Source organism: Otolemur garnettii, unplaced genomic scaffold, assembly GCF_000181295.1.
Source record: "Otolemur garnettii isolate 467f Iridium unplaced genomic scaffold, OtoGar3 scaffold00100, whole genome shotgun sequence".
In the NCBI taxonomy this organism is placed as follows: Eukaryota; Metazoa; Chordata; class Mammalia; order Primates; family Galagidae; genus Otolemur; species Otolemur garnettii.
This window is the reverse complement of record NW_003852495.1, coordinates 6,590,851-6,601,933: the sequence shown is the minus strand read 5'-3', so window position 1 is coordinate 6,601,933 and position 11,083 is coordinate 6,590,851. Positions and strand designations below refer to the sequence as shown.

Here is an 11,083-nt window from a genome sequence, read left to right as displayed (position 1 = left end):
AAAAAAAAAGGGGGGGATGGAGAAGTGAGACAGAGGGGGGATGTAAACCAATACAGACTCAATGAGCAGTTACCCCTGTGAGCACTGGGGGCTCAGTCTTATGAGGGAACTCTGAGACTAAGCCCCCAGTCTAGATTGTATAGAAACCACCTCCAAGTTGTCACAACTGGCCAGCCCATGAGACTGAGGTATTTATACACCATCTCCCTTTCTTCATTGTTCAAAGGCTACTCAGGGGGCCTTAAAGCACTGCCAGCTTACCCCATGAGCAGGTCTCAAGTTGGGTCTGAAGGTGCACGCAGTAAGAAGCCAGCACCGAATGCCCAAAGTAGTGGTGTATCTATAGCATTCTCCACAGTCCTTCCTTAAATACCACTTGATGTAATGTGCACATTCCAGGCACTGGAACATCTCTAGAAATGATTGCCTTGTCCTATGAAAATAGCTTTTTTCTTTTTCTTGGAGACACAGTCTCACTCCGTTGCTCCGGGTAGAGTTCCATGGCGTCATTGTAGCTTACAGCAACCTCAAACTCTTGGGTTCAAGGCTTCTTGCCTTCGCCTCCCGAGAAGTTGGGAATACAGGCACCTGCCACAATGTTGGGCTTATTTTTCTATTTTTAGTAGAGATGGGTCTGGAACTCCTGAGCTCAAGCAACCCACCTGCCTTGGCCTTCCAGAATGGTAGGATTATAGGCATGAGCCACAAGGCAAGGCCATGAGCAACTCTTTGACTCCTGTTTGTGCCTCTCCTGCCAGTCTAAAGTGACTCTTCGAGAGGTTTTGTTGTTGGGGAAAGGTCCCCACCTTGGGATGTAGAGGAGCTTCCTATCCTTGCCTTTCAGAGGCAGCCAACCATTTGTCCAGGCCTAAAAAAGCCCAAACAGAAACCACCACTGTGTGGCTCGGCACCTGTGGCTCAAGCGGCTAAGGCACCAGCCACATACACCTGAGCTGGCGGGTCTGAAACCAGCTCCAGCCTGTCAAACAACAATGACAACTCCAACCAAAAAAAAAAAGGCATTGTGGCAGGCGCCTGTAGTCCCAGTTACTTGGGAGGTGGAGGCAAGAGAATCACTTAAGTCCGAGAGTTGGAGGTTGCTATAAACTATGATACCAAGGCACTCTACCCAGGGCAGACAGCTTGAGACTCTGTTGCAAAAAAAAGGATAGGACTCACAATATTTCTTTTGTTTCTGTGAAACATTCCTTCTACAATGTAGAAGATTTACAGCAGATAACCCTCCAAACTCCTACAAGGCCTCCAGTGGATGGATCTTTGGTCTTTTATACCATACTTGGAGTTCCTGAGTTATGGCTGACACACCCACCACCCCTTGAATTACACAAACATCACCTCCTGAATGGCTCAAGAATGTTCATCAAACAGGACTCAACCCCATATAAAAGAGGCCCCGTACCCTAACTCAGGCTGTTACCATTTTTCATTTTTGGTGGCAGCCCACCTGCTTTCAGACACTCTTTTTTTTTTTTTTTTATTGAATGGTAACTATGTACATTAATGCACTTCTGGGGTACAGCGTGGGGTTTTCACATGCAATCTGAAATACTTCCATCAAACTGCTCAACACAGCCTTCATGTCATTTTCTCAGCAGACACTCTTAATAAATCTCTGCTGTTAACTCTACTCAGCCTTTTCTTTTTTTTTTTTTTTTTTTTTGAGACAGAGCCTCAAGCTGTCCCCCTGGGTAGAGTGCCGTGGCATTACAGCTCACAGCAACCTCCAACTCCCGGGCTCAAGCGAGTCTCTTGCCTCCGCCTCCCAAGTAGCTGGGACCACAGGCGCCTGCCACAACGCCCGGCTATTTTTTGGTTGCAGCCATCATTGTTGTTTGGCGGGTCCGGGCTGGGGATTCGAACCCACCACCTTAGGTGTATGTGGCTGGCGCCTTAGCTGGTTGAGCTATAGGCGCCGAGCCTACTCAGCCTTTTCTTTGTGGCACCTTTCCACCTTTCATGGTGCAGAAAACTCAGAAAGGAGGCAGCGAGACCAGTCCTGAGACTACCCTGACCCTTGTCATGTTCCTTTGAATGACGAATTCACTAGGACTTAGTAAGTTGGAGAAAAGGGCTTTTTCAGGAATCTCATTCAGTTTGTCCGCTTGTCTGTCTTCTATGCTGCAAGCTCAAGTGCTAAGTCGAGACTACCTCTGAGATCTAAGACACTGGTCCATATTCCCCTACCCCAAACCCCATGTCCCCCGCACACCATCCTTTGAAAGGAACCAATCAGGTCTCTTTCTGGTGGTAGACCCCACGGGATTTCTGCCTTCCCCCTGGTGAGCTTCTATCCCATTCATCTTCTCTCTCACCTTACACATCATGGGTAATTGCCACTCCATTCCTGCTTGAGACATGCCACTGGGACGTCTCACTCCATGGCCTGAAAATGGTGCTTTCAATTTAAACATTCTCTAACATCTCAATAATTTCATAACCCGCAATGGCAAGTGGTCTGGGGTTGGCTACATTCAAGATTTGTCTTTCGGGGTCACCCTTCCCTTTGTCAAGATTAAACCAGTAGGGAGCAGTCTAACTCTAGTTTACACCCCACTTCAGTTCTTTACTTAAACTCTTTGGTCCCCAGATTGGCTTCCTCTCCTTTCTGCAGACTCTCACCCCATTTCTTCCCATACCAAACAAAAAGGACAAGATCACCAGGAGAGATGCAGAACTGAGGGAGGCTATCACAGCAAAGTACTCATTTTTTCTCAGTTCACTGGAACGTTCTCCAGGATGGATTGTATGTTAGGCCATAAAATACAAAAAAATTCTTACCAATGTTTAAAAGACTGAAAACATACCAAGTATCTTTACCGATCACAATAGAATGAAACTAGAAATAACAGAAAAACTGGAAAATTCAAAATATACGGACATTAAATACACACTTAACCAATGGGTTAAAGAAATCAGAATTAAAACAGAAAATACAGGCTTAATACCCGTAGCTCAGTGAGTAAGGCACTGGCCACATGTACCAAGGCTGGTGGGTTCGAGCCCAGACCAGGCCTGCTAAACAACAACTGCAACAAAAAACTAGCCAGGTGTTGTGGCAGGCACCTATAGTCCCAGCTACATGGGAGGCTAAGGCAAGAGAATCACTTAAACCCAAGAGTTTGAGGTTGCTGTGAGCTGTGATACTACGGGACTCTACTGAGGGTGACATAGTGAGACTCTGTCTCAAAAAAGAACAAAAAACACCTGGAGATAAATAAAAATGAGAACATAAAGCAAAATGTAATGCAGTGAGCAGAGTAGAATGAAACTAGAAACCATCAGAAGGAAAATTGGGCCTGTCACAGTGGCTCACACCTATAATCTTAGCACTCTGGGAAGCTGAGGCAGGTGGATTGCTTGAGTTCAGGATTGCTTGTACCTGAACAAGAGGTAGACGGTCTCTACTAAAAATAGAAAAACTAGCCTGGCTTGTGGTGGGTGCCTGTAGTCCCAGCTGCTAGTAGGGACTGAGGGACCTACGGAGGCTGAGGCAAGAAGATGTATGAACCCAAGAGTTCGAGGTTGCTGTGAGTTATGGTATGACACCACAGCACTCTACCCAGGATGATAGAGTGAGAATCTGTCTCAAAAAAAAAAGGAAAATGGGTTGGAAAATATGCAGAAATTAAATAACATACCCTTAAACAATCAATGGATCAAACACAAATTCACAAAATAAATTATAAAATATATTAAGATTAAATGAAAACAACAATTTAAAAAATACCAAAATTTATAGATGCAGTGAAAGTAGTAGGAGGAGGAAAATTTATACTTACCAGATGCCTATGTTAATAAAGGAAAAAGATCTGAAATCAATAACCTAACTTTATACCACATGGAACTAGAAAAAGAAAAACTCAAAGTTGTCAGAAGGAAAAGAACAAAGATTAAAGCAGAGATAAGCAAAATAGAGAATAAAGAAAATAAACTCATCAATCCCAGTAGTTCTTTAAAAATATCAACAAAATCTACATTCTTTGCACTACATAGCCTATAGAAAAAAAAGAAGACTCAGGTTACTAAATTCAGAATGAAAATGGAGGCATTACTACTAATTTTGCAGAAATATAAAGGATTTTAAGAGAATACTATGAACAAATGAAAGCCAACAAATTTGATAATATTAATAAAATGTGAAAACTCCTAGAAACAAACTACAAAAACCAACTCAAGAAGAAATGGAAAATCAGCTCAGCGCCCATAGCTCAGTGGTTAGGGCACTAGCCACATACACTGGGGCTGGCGAGTTCAAACCTAGCCTGGGCCTGCTAAAAATGACAACAACAACAACAACAAATAGCCAGGCAGGCGCCTGTAGTCCCAACTACTTGGGAGGCTGAGGCAAGAGAATCGCTTAAGCAAGCCAAAGAGTTTGAGGTTGCTGTGAGCTGTGACATCATGGCACTTTACCAGGTGACAAAGTGAGATTCTGTCTCAAAGAAATAAACAAACAAACCAAAAAAAAAACCTCTCAAGAAAAAAAAGAAAAAAAAAACCAGAATCAAATCATTTCATTGGTAAATTCTACCATCCATTTAAAGAATTAACACAAATACTCCCCAGTTCTTCCAAAAAATCTAAGAGGAAGCAACACTTTCAAGACATCAAGCCATAGACACTACAAGAAACAAAAACTACAGGCCAAAATTCCTATGACTATAGATCAATATAGACAAAAAGATCCTCAACAAAATACTAGCAAACTGAACCAAGAGGCATGTTAAAAAGGTTATACCCCACATCCAAATGGAATTTACTGAGTTAGGGGAAGGTGTTTCACTCTGTTGGTGTGTGGTAGACAAGCACTTTCCTTTATTCTGCCATCCTGTTTCCTGTTGATATTTTCAATCATTCAAGTATGTAGGTCTGAGGCCTCCCTAAAGTTCAGACAGTGGTAGACAGTTTGATATTCCTAATTGCTAATTTTCCATTTGACTTGTAAATCAGAAAAACATAATACATTTTAAACTATCAAAAATTCTGTTCAATATTGATTATAACCAGTGACTAAGTTAATTAAGGCATACATCTTTTAATCTAGTATTATTGTGTATCTTTTTTCTTGTATATAACCTACCTGAAGTAAATTTCTATCTACCCTATTTCTATTATAATGGCCTCATAGCATTTCCCTTCTCCAGGTCCCTTTTATACCCCCAGTTCATTTTATGAAATAATAGCTAATATTAAATACTATGAATTTAACATTATAACAAATTCATGTAATAAGAGGAAGGTATAATTATCTTCAACAACTGGGAAAAACTAATTCAGAAAGGACAGTAATTGGCCCGCAAAAATTCTAGACTCTTAGTTTGGAAGTAATAGAATATTAATAAATCATGGTGCATATGGAAGGGGGGCTGGCAATGATTATGGGGAAATTAAACAGGCTTATAAAACTCTTACCACGAAAAGTCATTTTGAAAATAATCAAACATGGAAAGATAGTTTTAAAATTGTTAACAGTTTTGCCTCTGGAAATAGATCTTATGATCTTCTTTCTGAAGAAAATGATGAATGAGGGACCATCAGTGATAACCCTGGGCATAGTAAGGCAATAACTGGGAAAGCAAACATCATTTACGTGTAGTTTTTCTTTAATTATAAAATAAATATACAGAAAGATACAGAGAATAAGAACTGACCCATATACATACAACCAGCTTTTATCAAATCATAAGAACTGGCCATACAATGTTGGCTTATTTTTAAGACAAATAAATAATTAAAGGTAATTTCCTTTGTATCCTTTCCCAATCTCATTTTTCTTCCTTCCTACAGGTCACCACTGTTTTAAACTTGACAATTCTTTTCAGGAATGCTTTTCCATTCTATGAAGTATCTAGCAATGGAAAATACACATAACATTGATTGGCTTGTTTTCAAACTTTATATAAATAAGTGGTACTATATCATACAAAATACTCTTTACCTCAATTTCATTAATACGATTTTTGAGCCTTACCTATGTTGGTAGAAGTATTTCTAGTTATTCATTTTAGTTTGCATTCTAGCTTATATTCAGACTAAGTTTAGAAAATTTTCAAATTTTCATTCTCACTAACAATGCTGCAGTAGACCATCATGTGCATCTCTCTGAAATATGAGAAGAGACTGCGTAGAGCAGGGGTCCTCAAACTTTTTAAACAGGGTGCCAGTTCACTGTCCCTCAGACCTTTGGAGGGCCGGACTGCAGGCTCCGGGACAAGTCGGCTGCTAAGCAGGACAGGCAGCAGTGGCAAAAACACCCGGCAGGCCGGATAAATGTCCTAGGTGGGCCACGTGTGGCCCACGGGATGTAGTTTGAGGATGCCTGGTGTAGAGTTTTAAGTGTAGAATTGCTGGGTCAAAGAATGAATACAGGGTTGGGTGTGGTGGCTCAAGCCTGTAATCCCAGCACTTTGGAACGCTGAGGCTAAAGGATTGCTTGAAACCAGGAGTACAAGATCAGCCTGGGCAATATACAAGACAGAATATCTTTAAAAATTAGCTGGGGATGATGCTGTATACTTGTAGCACAAGCTACTTGAGAGGCTGAGGCAGGAGGATTGCCTGAAGCCCAGAAGTTTGAGGCTACAGTGAGCTATGATCATGCTACTGCACGGCAGTCTGGGCAAGATAATGAGACCCTGTCTCTAAAATAAATAAATAAATAAATAAATAATGAAAAAAAATAAGAGTATTTTATTTAAAAATAAAAGTATGATGAATATGACCACTTCCCATAGCATAATATGAATGTTTCTACTGTTCCATGTCTTTTCAGTAATTGGTACTATGGTGCTTTTGCCAGTGTCACAATTTTGAAAATAGTTTATTGTTTTTATGTTACACTTCTCTTCCTTTTAGTGATGCATACAGTTATTCTAATACACCCAAATCCAACCTTTCTACTGGTGAGAACCATCATTATATGTAAACTTTCTACAAATACATTAGATTTTAGTAATTTTTTTTTTTTTTTGGCTGGGGCTGGGTTTGAACCCACCACCTCTGGCATATGGGGCCAGCGCCCTACTCAAGCCACAGATGCCGCCCCAAGATTTTATTAATTTTTTTGCTGTTCTTAAGAATCTATAAACAAATTTCAGAACAAACTTGTGAAATTCAAGGTCAAAAAGGTCCATTGAATAATTTTGGCTGGAATTGCAGTGAACTTGTGAATTAGGAAGAATTGCCAACTTACTGTCTTCAGTCTCTTCAGACAAAGCTATATAATGCTCCTATGTTTATTTTGTTGTGCTTCAGTTTTAGGGGTTTAGAAAACCTATTATTTTATATTTTATTAATATAACTTTCTCAGCCTCTGGACTTAAACTCCATGAGAATGCAGTTTTTGTACTGCTTGTTTTGCTACCTCATACTAGATATAAGGTTTCATTCATTCAGTGAATATTGACCCACTGAGTGTCTGGTGCCATCTGGCAATATTCACTGAATGAATGAATGAAAGCCTATACTTGTAGCTTTCCTACCTCAATCCCCTTTTGAGTTCAGTTATACAAACACTGGATAAAAAATCTCAGAAACTACATTCTTTTCTGTAGCATGGAACAATTTACATACTTTCAAAATTATCTGAATTCACTCATATGATTATATGGGTCTGATACCTTTTTATGGAACCTTATGTATTTCTATGTTAATTGGGTTTTTAAAATTTAATTGTGGTCTAATCTTTCCTTGATCTAAATATGAGTTCTGCATTCTTCCCAGGGGATTATGCTTTCCTTATTTTAATTGGTTTAACCAATTCACATTCTCTTCAGAAACTTCCTAATGCTGGTAACAAGTGTTACAGTTCTACTATCTACATCTACATCAATTACTCACCTAGAGTGCAAAGACTCCCATTTATGGTTCTAAAATGTTTAGGTTTTCCCAATTTTGATCTGGTGCTTCCCAGGGATGCTTTCCCTTATCCAATAAAGAATCTTGTTTTAGCTGAGAGGAGTAAATGAGTCAATACATGTTGATTATATAGAACGGAGCCTGGTGGATAACAGGCATTCTATCCATGTTAGCTATTATTATTTACTGAATATCTGCTATAGTTCACAATATGAAGTACTTTACATGCAAATTTCTCATTTAATATGCATCAATCTACAGCAGACACTATTTCATTTAATAGTCACATGTCCACAGCACAGTATCCTTTATTATCCCTATTTTAAGAATTAAAGAAAACCCTTAGGTTTAGGGAAGTCAACCAAGTTGCTCAAAGTCACAAAATGCCATAGCAGTGGTAGAGCTCTGATCTTCAGAGTCTAGCTCTCAATACTGGGAAGCGGCTAGTGCCCAGAGAAGGAAACTGGAATAAAATAAGGCTGACTGGTATATAAGAACCACATTTGGAGCGCCTCATCAACAATTCTAAAGACTGTGGATGTTAGTCTGAGAACAGCAGCAAGCAAAAAAGTTTTATATGGAAGTAATAACATATTATCATACTTTATAAAGATCAGTTGGGAGTGCATTGTACGAAATGGATTTAAAGGCAGCAAAAATGGATACAGGAAGACCTGTTAGAAAGCTGTATCAGTAATTTAAGTGAGATGAATCATAAACTAGAGTGACAACATTAACTATAGAAAAGAGCATAAATTCCAGAAATATTTAGAAGATAGGATCTACAGGACTTGGTGATTGACAGGATTGGGTGGTGACAGCGACTCGCCAATGTGAATTCTCTGATGATGAGCAAGGTGTGCATGCTGTCTGAAGGTTTTCTTGCATTCCTTACATTCATAAGGTCTCTCGCCAGTATGAATTCGCTGATGCTGGGCAAGGGATCCACAGTAACTAAAAGCCTTTCCACAAACATTACATTCATAAGGTTTTTCTCCAGTATGAACTCTCTGATGTTGGGTAAGGGATGAGTCATTGCTAAAAGCCTTTCCACATTTAACACATTCATAGGGTTTCTCTCCAGTATGAACTCTTTGATGTTGAGCAAGGTAAGCAATCTGGCTAAATGCTTTCCTACATTCCTGACATTTATAAGGTTTTTCTCCAGTATGAATTCTCTGATGTTGAGCAAGGTGTGAGTTCTGGCTGAAGGCCTTCCCACATTCCTTACACTCATAGGGTCTCTCCCCAGTATGTATTCTTTGATGTACAGTAAGGTATGCACGAAGGCTAAATGCTTTCCCACAGACATTACATTCATAAGGTTTTTCTCCAGTATGAACTCTCTGGTGTTGAGCAATGGATGATCTATTGCTAAAGGCTTTCCCACATTCAATACATTCATAGGGTTTCTCTCCAGTATGAACTCTCTGATGTTGAGCAAGGTAGGCAAACTGGCTGAAGGCTTTCCTACAGACCTTACATTCATAAGGTTTTTCTCCAGTATGAACTCTCAGATGTTGAACTAGATGTGCATTCTGACTAAAGGCTTTCCTACATTCTTTACATTCATAGGGTTTCTCTCCGGTATGAATCCTCTGATGTTGAACAAGATTTGATCTCTGGCTGAAAGCTTTCCCACATTCCACACATTTATAGGGTTTCTCTCCAGTATGAATTCTTTGATGAAGAGTAAGGGATGAACTCTGGCTGAAGACCTTTTCACAGTCATTACATTTTAAAAGTTTCTTCTCTACACAGACACTCTTAGGCTTAATGGCCATTAAAGTCTTTTTAAAGCTTTTCTTATGTATGTCATGTTTATCTACTTTCTCCTCTTTGGGGATAATCTGTTGTGTATGCAGTAGTATGTTTTGATGAAAACTTCCCCAGGATTTGTTATATTCTTGTTCTCTTTCATTAACAATGGCTTCTTCACGAGTGATTATCTCTTCCTTGAAACATGTCTTCTGATTCCCTGGTCGCCTCTCAAAATGGCCCTCATATTTCCACTCTTCTCTCAAACTGGAGTACTCAAGGCCATAACTTGTAAGTTTTTCTATTATTTTCCGGGATTGTTCTTCTAAAGGGTCCTGCTTTGGGGCCAATTCTTCAGTTTCACTTATAGGTTCCCAGCCTGAAAAGTAGCAATACGAAAAAAATGTCTCCTCTATTAAGTACCAGGAAGTATATTTATGAAAGTACATTTATATGGGCAGTGCCTGTGGCTCAAAGGAGTAAGGCGCCGGCCCCATATGCTGGAGGTGGTGGGTTCAAACCCAGCCCTGGCTAAAAAATGCAAAAAAAAAAAAAAAAAGAAAGTACATTTATAAAGTAAAATATGTGAACTTAATAGTAAAAACAACCCACAATAACACCTTTGTAGTTTTGAAGTGTGCAAGAAGAGAAACTGAAACTGAAAGGTCATACAGAAACTTGAGAAGAAATTATTAGAATTATAAGAAAATCGACTTGGCACCTGTAGCTCAAGCTGCTAAGGTGCCAGCCACATACATCAGAGTTGGCAGGTTCGAATCCAGCCTGGGCCTGCCAAACAACAACAACTACAACCAAAAAATAGCTGAGTGCTGTGGCGGGCACCTGTAGTCCCATCTACTTAGGAGGCTGAGGCAAGAGAATCACTTAAGCCCAGGAGATGGAGGTTGCTGTGAGCTGTGATGCCACAGCACTCTACCCAGGGCGACAGCTTGAGGCTCTGTCTCAAAAAAAAGAATTATAAGAAAATCAGTAAGGTAAGTATCAGGGCAAGAAGGAATTATGGATGTGGCTGGACTCAGTTATAATTTTATGCCTGTATTAATAATATACATACTAAAATGGTCTCCATTTTGATAGAGACTTCATTGAAGAGCATTCAAGAGCATTCATTGAAAAAATATTTACCTTGTGCCAGATACTGTTCTAAGTGCTTGCATTTTATAAAACACAGGTCCTTACTTTCATAGATCTTATTTTCTTTGAAGATACCGAAAATAAATGATAAACAAGTAAATTTTATGGTATTTAGAAGGCACTAAGTACTCAAAAAAAAAGGGGGGGGGAAGGGAATATATGAGGAGTACTGGCAGAGCTAAAGCTGGGGACCATTAATAAGTTACTAACACTTGGCTCGGCACCTGTGGCTCAAGCCGCTAAGGCGCCAGCCACATACACCTAAGGTGGCGGGTTTGAATCCCCAGCCCGG

At 39.8% G+C, this 11,083-nt stretch overlaps 2 protein-coding genes across 3 annotated transcripts in view; one reads left to right on the top strand and one right to left on the bottom strand.

Annotated features, from left to right (window-relative positions):
* LOC100946545 (zinc finger protein 569) overlaps positions 1–11,083 on the top strand; it is a 100,067-nt gene that overhangs the window by 41,956 nt on the left and 47,028 nt on the right. The gene's annotated exons all lie outside the window — the stretch shown is intronic.
* Positions 8,552–11,083, bottom strand: part of LOC105887653 (zinc finger protein 570) — a 24,677-nt gene continuing 22,145 nt past the window's right edge. For both annotated transcript variants that reach the window (XM_012809200.2, XM_023516913.1), the window contains exon 5: positions 8,552–10,015. In XM_012809200.2, coding sequence (XP_012664654.1) covers positions 8,661–10,015 — 1,355 coding nt within the window. In that variant the 3' untranslated portion in view covers positions 8,552–8,660. The remainder of the gene's footprint in view (positions 10,016–11,083) is intronic.